We start from the raw sequence: 14,339 nt of genomic DNA on the forward strand, positions 1-14,339 counted from the left end.
CTATTTTGGTCCACACTTGCTGAAGCAGGTGGTGTGTTGATGAGACCGGGCAGAGATAGGTCTCAGTAGTAAGTAAGTAGTAACTGCTAGAAAGATTTGTAATAGCTCATTTTAGGATTGAGAGGCAGGATCAAGGTAGTTAGTATTGCAGCCAGAGTCTCCAACAAGGAGGTCATGAAGTATTAGTATCATGTGCTTACCAATAGAAATGGCACCATAGGAAGAAGATCTCACATACTCATCCTATTCTACATTAAACAGCATTTTCATTGGGATGACTCTTTGGAGCAATAAATACTTTGCAAGCTTAGCTAAACTAGAGGAACCCTTGGATAACAGTAGGAATCCGTAAGAGGAAGACATACACAAATAAAATGATCCACTAATTGAAACACCTTCTAATGAAGCTATACCACCAGGTTTAGCATGAGAGTTTATCTCTATTAATGCACAGATATCATTACTGTCTATTCCAAAAAACAGGTCTGACCCCTCATATGAAGAACTGCAGTGACAGAATTCCTATTTATACCAGTATTAATACCAGTATGATGGTAAATAGAAGTATGGAGTAAGCTCCATAAAGATATGGGTTAACTGTTTAAAATGATGTAAGCCACAATGAAAACAGTGATTATTGCTCGTTACTATAGCAACAAACAGGCTGTCTGCAACAAGCCTTAAGGTCTGCATAAAATGACTAGCTCTAACTCGCTGGTTACGTACAAATTAGGTGCCAACGTGGGTGCCATGTTTGGGTGCCTTGAAGAAGAGGATTAAGGTGTTTAGTAAACAAGATATAGTGACCAGGGCTGATTGTTCATTCTAAGCATACTGGGAATCAGAGGATGGTCTGTTCCTCACTAGACCCCTTATGACCACCATCTGAATAGAAGTAATTAATAATGGCACAGGAATAACACCACTGCTCACATTATACCATATGTGTTGGCTTGGGGCCAGAATGCCTGGAAGAATGGCTGCTTGCATATTACAAGATGATGTTTGTACAAGCACTGAAGGTTTTTACTACAACATAAAGGGCAACTATTCATGTACCGTAAAAGCAATGGCCAAAATAGGAGCGTATTGATATATTTCAACTGGGTGTTAATGATGCTGCCATATACTGTTTCTACTGTGTCATGACTTTTTTGTCATTTTATCTGTCTGTTTTTCACTATCTACCTGGCCCTTTATGAGGTCAAGAAATGTATAGAAACCCAAGGTTCACCCTCCTCAAGAGACACCATGCCCTCTAGTCATATCCACTACTTCCCCCTTTTGCACACACTCATTTCCAAATGACACACCGTCTTAAATGAAGCTGAAGGACATGAATGCCTGGACTTATTACTTTGCAGTCATCATGACAAGCTCAATATTAGGGATAGGCGAATTTGACCCGTTTCGTCAAAAATTCTCCGCCAGCAAAATGTTGCAGACCCCCATTAAAGTCTATGGACGTCAAAAAATTTTTAACGCGCTTCTTTTTTTTATGCACAACATCATCGCCCATCCCTACTCAATAAACTAGGCCCCTAATGGCACGGTGAGGATAATAAAACAGGCCATACAACTATAGGCATTACAACAGATTTTAAATGGGTTGTTTGCCTTCAAGTTATCTTTTTGGGGCAAATTTACTAAATGGCGAATTTTCACCTCTGAAGGCTTCGCCACACTTCGTGCAACTTCGCCAAACATTAATACGCAGCACATATGCTTACTGATCAAAATCTGAAGTTACTTCTCGTCAGACGAGCGAAAATTCATAATTTCTAAGCGAACTTTCACTAGCATTACTTTCTGCCTAGCTAAACTTCGTTAAAACCCTTATGCTTAGGTCAATTTAAATATGGAGGGTACATATAGGTCATCTATATGTCTTTGTGATGTTGGTGCAAATGCTTGAAGCGGCCACTTATTATTAAAAATGTCCAAGAAAGCAAAATAAAGACAAAAGAGATCCTCTAATGCCCTAGACATGAGCCCACAAATGTGGCATTTCCTGAAACATTTAAAAATAAATAAAAAAAATTACAGCTTTTAAACATAATCCCACTTCAAAATATAAAAAAACACCAGCAGTTTGTCTTTTTTGTGTGACTTTTTGGCACACAGGAAATTATGTCACTTATAAAAGATGGAGGAGGATGGAGCTTTATCTTATCATGTATAACCTGGCAAAGCAGATTCTGGTGAATTGGATAAAGTAGTGGAATGATCGTTCATCTGATCGAAAACTATTGTTCTGTGAGGCTACAATTTAAATTTTATTTTTTTACTTAAAGGAAGCAATATAATGTACTCTTGTCCTGCACTGGTAAAACTGGTGTTTGCTTCAGAAACAAAATTCTAGTTTATATAAACAAGCCACTGAGGAGTCATGGAGGAGTCATGGGGCAGTCATTCAAGCACAGAATGCATAGTAGATAACAAATACGCTATGTAGTATTCTATTGTATACTATAGAGTTTATCTGTTATCTGCTGTGTATCCTGTGCCTTTCTTCTTTTTTTAGCTTTGAAAGGCTGCCCCCATGGCTACAAAGCAGCTTGATTATATAAACTATAGTAGTACTTATCTGTTATCTACTGTGTATCCTGTGCTTGAATGGCTGCCCCCATGGCTACACAGCAGCTTGTTTATATAAACTATAGTAGTACTTATCTGTTATCTACTGTGTATCCTGTGCTTGAATGGCTTCCCCCATGGCTACACAGCAACTTGTTTATATAAACTATAGTAGTACTTATCTGTTATCTACTGTGTATCCTGTGCTTGAATGGCTGCCCCCATGGCTACACAGCAGCTTGTTTATATAAACTATAGTAGTACTTATCTGTTATCTACTGTGTATCCTGTGCTTGAATGGCTGCCCCCATGGCTACACAGCAGCTTGTTTATATAAACTATAGTAGTACTTATCTGTTATCTACTGTGTATCCTGTGCTTGAAAGGCTGCCCCCATGGCTGCACAGCAGCTTGTTTATATGAACTATAGATGTGTTTCTGTAGTTTTCTAGTTTTTACCAGTGCAGATCAACACTACATTATATTTTCATTACTTTAAAACACGTTCATTTGTTGGTGTTACTGTTCCTTTATTGTTTCTATTCAGACCCACTCCTATTCATATTCCAGTCTCTCATTCAAACCACTGCCTGGTTGCTAGGGCAATTTGGAACCTCCCTAGCAGATAGCTGCTGAAATTCCGAACTGGAGAGCTGCAAACAAAAAGCTATATACTTAAACAAGCACAAATAATAAAAAAAAGACCAATTGCAAATTGTCTCAAAATATCACTGTCAACATCATATTAAAAGTTAATTTAAAGGTGAACAAACCCTTGAAGGAAAGGTGCCACAGCCTCAGTAATTGCTTGGACAGGACAGTAATAAAAAGGTGAAGAAGAGCAAATGTAGTGCCCTAACATAACAATAACTATAGCAATTGCCTGGAATTGCAGAGTGGCCTATAACACCATCAGTTGCTCCATACTGTGGCTTTCTAAACCTAAAAACATGGTGCTGCCACCACACAGTAGCCGTAGTTGGAGTAAACAGGGGCCAGAGTTGTTTTGTATTTAGCTAAATCAACCCCCAGTGTCTATCTGGATGAAGTGGCTAACGTTAGCGACAATCCGGCAGAGTTGCCATCCGCAGCAACATCGCCAATTTACTAATATGCACAGAGGACAATTCGCTAGCGAACAAGACCGTCGCTATCATTCGTTCACACACTATCACCAGGCGACTTTTCGCTCTGGCGAAAGGTCGTTACTCAAATTCAGTAAAGTTCAAATTTTACCTCTTTCACCAGAGTTGACTTCGCCACATCAGACCAGACAAACTGCTAAAATTAAATTGCATCTTCCTCAATTGTATATCAATTACATCATATCCTGTCTGATGGAAATGCATTAAAGTTGTAAAAACTCTGGCGACTTGTCCTTTTTTGAAGCGGGATTGCCTGCAAAAGTCCTAACTGTTAAACTTTTTTGGGTTAACATTTTTCCCCAGACATTTGATGGGCATGGAACATTCATTTTAGGGTGGGCTCAAGTGTAGGGCATTAAAGGATCACTTTTGTCTTTATTCAGGTTCCTTGGACATTTGTAATAAAAAGTGGCCACTTCAAGCATTTGCACCAACATCTCTAATAAAGACGTCCATACTTTAATGTACCCGCCCTATTCAAATTGACCTATGAGTATGAGGACTAACGAAATTTCGCTAGGCAGAATCGATCGCTAGCGTAATTTCGCTTTGAAACGCTCGCACTGCCAAAGAAACGCTAGCTAGCGACAATTCACCCTTTAGTGAATCTGCCCCTATGTCTTTAGTTCAAGCCCAGTCTCAAGCACAGACTTATTAACATTTAGTTTATAACAAGATTACAAATAGGAAAACATTGTTTTATACATCTTATAAAGATCTTGCTCTACTTGGCCTTCAAGGTGGGCTTCCATGAGGACTTCCATCTAGGACTGCATACTGTATAGGCATTCTATCCAAATACTGCACTTCCTTAACTGGCCTTTAGGTTCCGCCCCAGCCAATCTCTGAGTCCATCTAGGCCAGCAGTTTGGGAACCATTGCTCTACGTCTGGAGAAAGTAAACCAATTTCAGATCACAGATGACTATGAAGTCATCATATCTCTGTTACATTTAGTCCCTTAGCTTGCTTGATGTCTCTATATCCGAATGTTATGTCTAGTTCTATTGTATCTATTTCTGTCCTACGTATCTTAGTAGCCATCTGTGCTCTTGTCTAACAACTGCTCCGGTATGGATCACCTAAAAAGAACTCTATTCAATGAGAAGGCATATGACAAAGGCATGTCACGTTTGCTTAGACTGTAGTGTTGACTTTCTATTTCAAAACTGCTGATAAAATATTGTTAGCAAATCTTTCTCAGTATGTTCCAATTAGATCAGCTTTCACAATGATATCTGCGCAGCTGAGAAATAGTAGACCTGGCTCCATGCTCATTATTAATATGGTTATTTCTATAGCTAGGGAATTTTTGTTGGCGGAGAAAACGATTAAATGGAAAGAATATTCCATTCATGAAGAGTGTATAGCTCCCATTATTTTACAGAAATAGGAAGCAAGATCAACAAGCATTGTTTACTGTATGAATCATAGATCTCTTTTCTGCATTTTCCAGTTTGTACATATGAATTCCATGAGCCCATGATTAAAGGAAAACTATACCCCCCAAACAATGTAGGTCTCTATAAAAAGATATTGCATTAAACAGCTCATATGTAAAATCCTGCTTCATGTAAATAAACCATTTTTATAATAATATACTTTTCTAGCAGTATGTGCCATTGGGTAATCATAAATAGAAAATTGCCATTTTAAAAAATAAGGGCCGTCCCCTGGGATCGTAGGATTCACTGTACTCACAAACAAACCAACAAACCATACATGTTAGGTCACATGACCCAATTAACAGACAGAGTTGTGTCTTTTGCTTCCACACTTCTTCCTGTTACAGTTAGAGCTGCAGAATTTCTGGTCAGGTGATCTCTGAGGCAGCACACAGACCATCACATAATGGTGGCTCAAGGCAAGAGATGTAAAAGGGCAATATTTACTTAAATATATATTCCAGTTTGGTAAGATTCTTTAATATGCCACTTAATGTGATATGAACTATCTGTTGCTTAAGTGTTCATTTTGGGGGTATAGTTTTCCTTTAAGTGCCTTGGAAGGCACGAAACGCGTAGCGCCAATGGAGATATGGTTCCCATTAAAATAACATGGACACTGAATTACTAAGATTTAGTCATCATTAGCACTTGCACAGCAATCAAGTTAAAAATTGTAGTAGGCTGCAAACTGGCTCAGGTTACAGTCCTGCATAGGTCCAATTGGAAGTAGCCAAACCTGCTGACCCCTAACCTGACCCGCACCCGCCACCCAACACATGCCCATACCCTGAGCCATTACCCGACCCAGACCCTTTAAGTCAAATTTACTACCCAACCTGGGACCCGTGAAACCGGAAGTGGCATCACCTCAGACTGGAAGTGACATCATCTCAGACAGGAAGTGTCGCCACTCCGCTGCCCATTCATCCAGAAAGCAGCACCTAAGTGTGTCCTAAGCTTGGGTAAATGATAGCAACCCAGAACATGTGCTGGGAATCAACACAAGAACATATGGGGAACTATTAGGAGCATATTTGGAAGCACACAACTTCTCTGCTAATGGGCTACGGTTGCCTTGGGCTGGTACAGAAGGCTAAAACAAAATGTACAGCATCTCTAGCCTACTTCTTTGTTAAGCTTTAGTTTTCTTTTAATTTCAGATTAATTCTAATGCTGAATATTTTAGGTGTTCATTGCCCTTAGAAAGACATTCCTTCAGTAATTTTAGAAGCTTCTAACAAGGGGGATTGTAATGCTCAGATTAAATAAAACATATAAAAAAATAAGCAGCCTGTGAAATAGATTTCCTTATCAGCTTTATTGGCGGATTTGTGAATGGAAGCGGCTTGATTTACCGCTGCCAATAAGGGGAAGTCAATACAGAGAGCTGCCTGTCCTTACACAAGACTAATGGCTTGCCTTCTATTGCAAAGGCTCTATCTCTGGGACATGGATTCTCAAACGGCAGCCTTCTGGGATTAGCAGCATTATTATTTCCATGGATGGTTAAAGTTGATGGGTTTTGTGGCTGCAATAAATATAGGGATGAATGGTAATCTGCTCTACTGTGGACTCTATACTAAACATGCTATGGCCTATTAGATCACCTCCAATGTTTCCTAAAAAAATCCACCTATTAGCTGAATTCTACAACTTTATATTGTGATGTCTTACAAACAGGGCACCCAAGCCCAGCTGCTAGATTGTGGTGGGTGTTAAAGTTAATGGAGAAGAACCAAACAGCAGATCCAGTGGTCATCCCTGCTGTATGGTAGTTACACCACTGTCTATATCCTACATGTAGATGAAATCGTTAGGGTGCAAATCAAGACAGTCTCTTTGTCTCCCCAGGGATATCATAACTTGTAGAATTGTAGTAATTAATTGGAACCCTGCTGATGGAACTGCTTCTTAACTAACATTAGTGCATACTTCCACTACTCCAGTGTAATCACGACATGGCTCGGGAATAATCACCCAGGGGTATTACAGTGGAGTCTAGGTTGAAGTATGTGGTAGGACTGGGGCGGCGGGACACCAGGAAAAAACCTGGTGAACCCGAGGCTTGTGGGCCCCCCGACCCATGTCCGCTCCTCCCTAGTAACTGTAGGCACCCATAACCCATTTGACACCCCAGTCCATAGGCCATAGTATTGTGTTCAAGTGTGAAAGCTTTTAGGAAAATATTTTAAAGGGGCACTTTAATGCTAGAGAAGCTGGTCATACACAGGACAACATTGGATGCTGACTCTGCTCTGTGCAACTGCTGCCACATTTATATGACCAAAAACTATGGACTCCACTATCAATTGAGAAGGTTTAAAAATCATACTGGGCGATGGATGCATTTCTCTCCGGAGTGGCCTGCACAAGACCGCTGTTTGTTCCAATCTTTAGCTGTTTAAAGCCAAATCATTGTTGGGCAAATGATCCACTCACCAAACGAGTCAATGCTTCCTGAAAGAAGATTGTGACAGATAAAAGGTCAGTGGCTACTTCCCTGGAGTGAGGGAGGCCAAGGTGTGACTCAAGTGACAGCTTGTCCATTATTTGTAGCCTTTAGCAGACGAGTTAAGCTGGCCAGACATGTAAACTTGTGGATCTTTCTCCAATATGCCCACCTTGAGGTTAGCCATATCGGGTTATTAAACAATTACAGATTACAAAGCAGTAAAAGAAGCTCGCCAGGGCGAGGATCATATTTTAGTGAGCTGATGTGCTCCTTTCCCTGACAAGATATCTAAACCTGCCTGATTAATAGCTGGCCAATTTTGCCCCATATATGGACCAATAAGGTGCTGGTATGTTAGCAGATTTTATTGGCCTGTAAATGGTCACTCTTGCTGTGTCTCTGGCACCAAGGCTAAGCCAGGGGCATGGAGATCTGTGATCTTCCACCGTGTCTGTCACTGCACTGACATTGCAACCTGTCAGTGCACACAAAGGATGGATTTGGGTATAAACATTCATGCTTTTGCATTTTCAATGCAGAAAGCCATCCTATGTGTAGCAGGCTGATGCGGCTCCTGTCCATACAGACACAGGATGGAAGAGAGCAAATTGCATGAACATCATTTGCCCCTGGCAAAAGAGACTCACTGCCCTGTCTGTAATTAATAACAAATGCCAGAAATACATCATTAATTTGTCATGAAATTAACCAAAAGACAGGCCAAGTGGTGGGGAGCCTGGTCAATACGGGAAAGTTGGAGTCCCAAGTGAGAAATTTGACTTGTCCAACTTGTGACTCTCCAGCTTGCAATGATGAGGATTGCAGCTAAACAGCATCAGAGTAGCTGGACCAGGGTCAGACTAGCCTTCCAGAGTACTAGAGCATAGCACAATGGGCTCGGGCTGCAGAAATCATTCCCGTAGCCCTGACATTCAGATTCTGACTTCTGCTTAATATACATATTAGTGCCCAGTATTTGACAAGTTGCAGCAATGCTTCTGCGTGTTACATAGTAGGCCCTACTATATGTGTCATACTGAACTAACAAACAAATACAAATAGTACCTGGATGCTAGTGCTGAGCCTAGTGCCCCCTTATTAGTTCTTGCAGTTGAATCTAATTGACAGTTATTACAATCTGACTGGGACAGTACCAGGCCTTATAGGAGAAGGAAAGGTTAAAACTAAGTAAGCTTTATCAAAGGTCTATATAAATACACCAGTAAACCCTCAAAGTAATGTTGCTTTCTGTCAAAAGAAATACCACATTTCCACTTTCCTTCTATTGTGTACACATGGGCTTCTGTATCAGACTTCCTGTCTTCAGCTTAAACCTCCCGGGCTAGGGCTTGAGCATGCTCAGTTTGCTCCTCTCTCCCCCTCCCTCCTCCCCTCCCTGCTGTAATCTGAGCCCAGAGCTATGAGTGAGCAGGAAGAGACTCAGGCAGGAAGTGATGTCACACCAAGCTAATATGGCAGTTGGTATCCTAACAGAGAGAGCTTCTAGAGCTTTTTACTCAGGTATGGTAAAGCATTCTACAGAATAAATAGTGTCATAGCCTGCACTATTGTAGCTATTCTATTGGCAATAAACTGTCTGTAGCTTTCCTTCTTCTTTAAATCTCAGCATACCTGCTGACGCCACTCCTCATTTGCTGATGGACAGACTTCAGAACATAAGGACAGGCATCAGGGTGTAAAGGTAGCAAACCTTTGATAAACATACTTGTTTGTAAGTTACTCCATAACCTTTCCCACAAAAGGAAATAGGGGCTACAAAATCACTCTGGCCTCAGACATCTATGCTACAGCCACGAGAACTCCTGACAGCTGCATGCTAAAAGTTATAGTTCAACATCTAGGTCACAACACAGCAAAACATCAATTACAAGGGGACAACGATATGATTTTAAAAATGGATAAGAAAATATAGATAAGAAAATATAGCTAAGAAAGAAATATATATTTGTGTTAAAGAGCATTGATCAAGTCCCCTCTATAACCCCACGTTACGGTTCCATGAATTATTCCGGTACAACATGCTTCACTCCCGACATCTCATGGGGTTTTACTACCGTCTGTAGATCAGCTGCGCAGTTAAACCAAGATTTACCCCTGGGAGCTTTTGAGGTAAACACTAAAGCATCTCATGGGGGAATTAGCTCACACAGAGAAGCAAGCACACATTTTACCCAGTAACTGAGCCTTTTCATTATCCCTGGATCGGGCTATGTTCTCCTAATTCTTCTGCTTATCAATATTTACAACCCAGGCTGGATTATCTTGGACACTGTACGCAGGATGTGTCACAGCAATAAAATGTGTCTGGCACCAGCAGGTCAATAACCAGTGACCGTTAAACAAGCGTAGCTATAATACACATTTCGCTCATTATTATCCTGTATTTATATAGATATTGCACAGAGCTTACAATCTAATTTCCTTTAGCACATTCCACATTATCGCTATACAGCAACAATATTCTTGCTTGTTCAGTTTACAGTTCAGAGGCTGCTTCTAAGGCAGGTTTGGAGCTGTTGGGAGTTGTAGTTTAAAGGGATACAGTCATGGGAAAATGTTTTTTTTTTTTTTTCAAAAGGAATCAGTTAATAGTGCTGCTCCAGCAGAATTCTGCACTGAAATCTTTATCTCAAAAGAGCAAACAGATGTTTTTATATTTAATTTTGAAATCTGACATGGGGCTAAACATATTGTCAGTTTCCCATGTGCCCCAAGTCATGTGACTGTGCTCTGATAATCTTCAGTCACTCTTTACTGCTGTACTGCAGGTTGAAGAGATATCACCCCCTCCCTTCCCCCCCAGCAGCCTAACAACAGAACAATGGGATGGTAACCAGATAGCAGCTCCCTGACACAAAATAACAGCTCCCTGGCAGATCTAAGAACAACACTCAATAGTAAAATACAAGTCCCACTGCGACACATTCAGTTACATTGAGTAGGAGAAACAACAACCTGCCAGAAAGCAGTTCCATCCTAAAGTGCTGGCTCTTTCTGAAAGCACATGACCAGGCAAAATGACCTGAGATGCACCTACACACCAATATTACAACTAAAAAAATACACTTGCTGGTTCAAGAATTAAATTTTACATGGTAGAGTGAATTATTTGCAGTGTAAATGGTGTAATTTACTACTACATAAAAATCATGACAGAAATGACAGAATCCCTTTATAATAACATACAGGGGATCATTTATCAACACTGGGCAAATTTGCCCATGGGCAGTAACCCATGGCAACCAATCAAATTGTTGCATTCATTGTTGTACTTGCAGGTGGCTTCAAAAAGCTAGTCACTGATTGGTTGCTATAGGTAACTGCCCATGGGCAAATGTGCCCAGTGTTTATAAATGAGCCCCACAGAGTGTCACCTATTGCTCATCTCAGGCATATTCAAACAGAGGATCTGCAGCTGTGGCTCCTAGAATGCAGGTATGGGACCTGTTATCCAGAATGCTTGGGACCTGGGGATTTCCGGATCTTTCTGTAATTGGATGTTCATACTAAGAGTCTACTAGAAAATCATTTAAACATTAAATAAACCCAACAGGCTGGTTTTGCTTCCAATAAGGATTAATTATATCTTAGTTGGGATCAAGTACAAGCTACTGTTTTATTATTATGGAGCAAAAGGAAATAATTTTTAAAATTGTGGATTATTTGGCGATAAATTTAGTCTGTGGGAGACGGCCTTTCCGTAATTCAGAATGGGTTTCCAGATAACGGATCCCATACCTGTGTGTATATATATATATATATATATATATATATACATGCATCCAGCAACACCCTCTGTACTGAGCCCCATGTGCACTGTTCTAGTTTCAACGTGAACTTTTTAACTGCCAATGTTTCTGCAACCCCAAAGGACACCTCCGTCAGGCCAAAAATCTTAATTAGCCTTTTTTTTTTTTTTGGTATGAGTCTCGAAGGACAATTGAAGACGCAAACTGAACAAAAGATTTCATGTGTAGAAGAAGGGAAAAAAAGGTATATGTTGAAGATGAGAAGATGTGTGCACAGAGAAGAATATTGGGCACAAAGGGACACTTGCTCCTGTACTGGTTACAAACCAGGGAGGATTAAATTGAGGGGGAAAAAAGAAGACGGTGGGCTTACCGTTTTCTGTCGGGGCTGCCAAGGCCTTTTCAGGATTGAAATACGACATGGAAACCACCAGGATAAATAAGGGGTCCAGTGTGAGCATCTTAAGGAGGCAAATTGTGTAGCTCTGGAGAGATCAGACTCTGCTACAGCACATGCAGGGGAAAGAAAAGAAAGGCATAAACATACGGCATTGGAGTGGAAATATTACATACTCTGTATAGTGATAAAGGAAATAATCACAATAATATTAAAACGTATGCCCAGCATTAAAAAAAAAGAAGAGATCTATTGTGTCTCCCTATTGAGATAATACTTAATACAATCCGTGGATTGACGCTGTCTATATTTATAAAAAACCTTTGCCCCTGTTGTGGCTGTTCGCAACCTTCCCATGGAAAAACCATAGAGAGTAATGAGGCCTCTACCTGCCCCTCACTTACCTGCATCCCGATTGGCATGAAAGCATTGCAGAATGCAGAGCCCCGGGTCTCATGGCGTGTAGGGGGGCAAAGCCCAGCTTGTCTGAAGAATATGGAGAAAAAATAGCCAAGAGCAGGAGTGTAGGCACAGAGGCTACCAGAAAAAAACCTTGCTGCTTATCTGGGGAAAATGTGATGCTGTTATTCAGTGTTAATATTCCTGCCCTACTGAATAAAGAAGAACACACTCTATGATATATAAATACACATGGTCATATTTATATATACATAGATGTGCGTCTGAGTTATAAAAATAAAAATATATGTATAAAAAAATATGATGAGGCTCAGATGGGTATTTTTCTTCTCTGTATGTTGCAAGAACCCCCCCTCCTATGTGATGGGTAGGACGACCCTCCTATCCTCCCACCCACTTGCCTTTAGATGCGGGGTTAGTGATTGGCTTTCAAGGCTGTCCTTTAGGATGCCTAGAAAAGAAGATGCTGTAGAGGGGAGGGGTGAAGGTGTCGTCATGGAGACCTTGGTGGTAGCAGCTTCAGCAGCAGCCCAGGAACCGCAGGAGTAGGGCTGAAGCTAATTCGGTGGCAGGCAGTGCACACGTAACCTCCATTGTGATGAGAGGGCTGGGAGAGAATGAGAAGGACTGAGAAATCAGCAGACGTTTCATGTGGCCCCTCTCCAACCTGGGGAAAGAGAATGACCATTGTGCAATAAACAGACTCACACATAATTCACGGGGGGGAACCGGCAGTGCTCCTAGCGACTCATTATGTCAATTCTGACCTCCTGTCTGCACTGGACGGTCTTTAGTAATAACCGATTCACTGCAGGTCCCATTATGAATACAAATGCAGTTTATTGATCTCTGGATTTCAGTGGCTGCTGGGAGTTGCACGTTTACATTTACTGAAGGGCTGCAGGTTTACTGAACCTGCTGCACCCAATTTTTCCTAAACTAGTGTTTATATTTTATGTGCAGGGGCCTGGGTACTTACTCCGGTTCGGGCCCATTTGGACAGCTCTGCTGTTGAGAATAAGCTGATAACGTCATATTTCACATTATATATTGGCATGTGCCGTCTCAGGAACGGCAAGAGAATATCAGAGGAATTAACAGTGTAGCACATAGTATCCACATCATAACAGGTTAATCCAGAAATGGGTGGCTCTTGTCTGCTACGGTGCGTTAAACTGTCCAAACTATTGCCATCATGTACTCTTCTATTATAACATGGGTCTGACTGGGTTAATGCTGCCCAGGATAAATATCATACGGTTTATACAGGTATAGGACCTGTCATCCACAATGCTCAGGACCTGGGGCTTTCCGGATAAAGGATCTTTCTGTAATTTGGATCTTCATACCTCAAGTCTGTTAGAAAATCGTGTAAACATTAAATAAACCCCATGGGCTGGTCCTGCGTTCAATAAGGATTAATTAAATCTTAGTTATTTATAAAAAAAAAATCTAATATGTGAAACTTGGACGAATTTTACCGACTCAAAAACTTGGATCGAATTCAAATAGAATTCGACTAAACGCAATGTCATTAAGACAACTAACATGTCCAAATTGGTCCCTGGACCATTGACTTATACAGGTATGGGATCTGTTATGCAGAATGCTCTGGACCTAGGGGTTTTCCGGATAAGGGATCTTTCAGTAATTTGGATCTTCATACCTCTACTAGAAAATCATGTAGATATCAAATAAACCCAAAAGGCTGGTTTTGCTTCCAATAAGGATTAATTACATCTTAGTTGGGATCAAGTACAAGGTACTGTTTTATTATTACAGGGAAAATCTTTTTTTAAAAATTTGGATTATTTGGATAAAATAGGGTCTATGGGAGACGGACTTTCCGTAATTCAGAACTTTCTGGATAACAGATGTCCAGATAACAGATCCCATACCTGTATATGCACAGGCAAATACTACTGCTCTGGTCCCACAGAAGGAACCTTGTCCAGAAAATGTCTTTGCTAAAATCTCATATCATTACACAACATATATGATAATTGTGTTAGTATATATGAGATGGAAGTACAAAATGCAGCAGTTACTGAACTCCCAGCAGCCCTCTGACAGCATGAGATCATACAATGGATGGGTCACAATAAGTCTGATTAGTAAGATGTGTTCAAAC

General features: G+C 40.7%; 1 protein-coding gene across 1 annotated transcript in view; it reads right to left on the bottom strand.

The window, feature by feature from the left end:
• Window positions 1-12,921, bottom strand: part of lmtk3.S (lemur tyrosine kinase 3 S homeolog) — a 45,030-nt gene extending 32,109 nt beyond the window's left edge. The window contains exons 1-2 of the mRNA XM_018228247.2: window positions 12,193-12,921; window positions 11,765-11,895 (exon numbers count right to left, since the gene is read on the bottom strand). Coding sequence (XP_018083736.2) covers window positions 11,765-11,852 — 88 coding nt within the window. The 5' untranslated portion in view covers window positions 11,853-11,895; window positions 12,193-12,921. The remainder of the gene's footprint in view (window positions 1-11,764; window positions 11,896-12,192) is intronic.
• Window positions 12,922-14,339: the final 1,418 nt, after the last annotated feature.

The sequence above is a fragment of the Xenopus laevis genome, chromosome 7S, assembly GCF_017654675.1.
Source record: "Xenopus laevis strain J_2021 chromosome 7S, Xenopus_laevis_v10.1, whole genome shotgun sequence".
NCBI lineage: Eukaryota > Metazoa > Chordata > Amphibia > Anura > Pipidae > Xenopus > Xenopus laevis.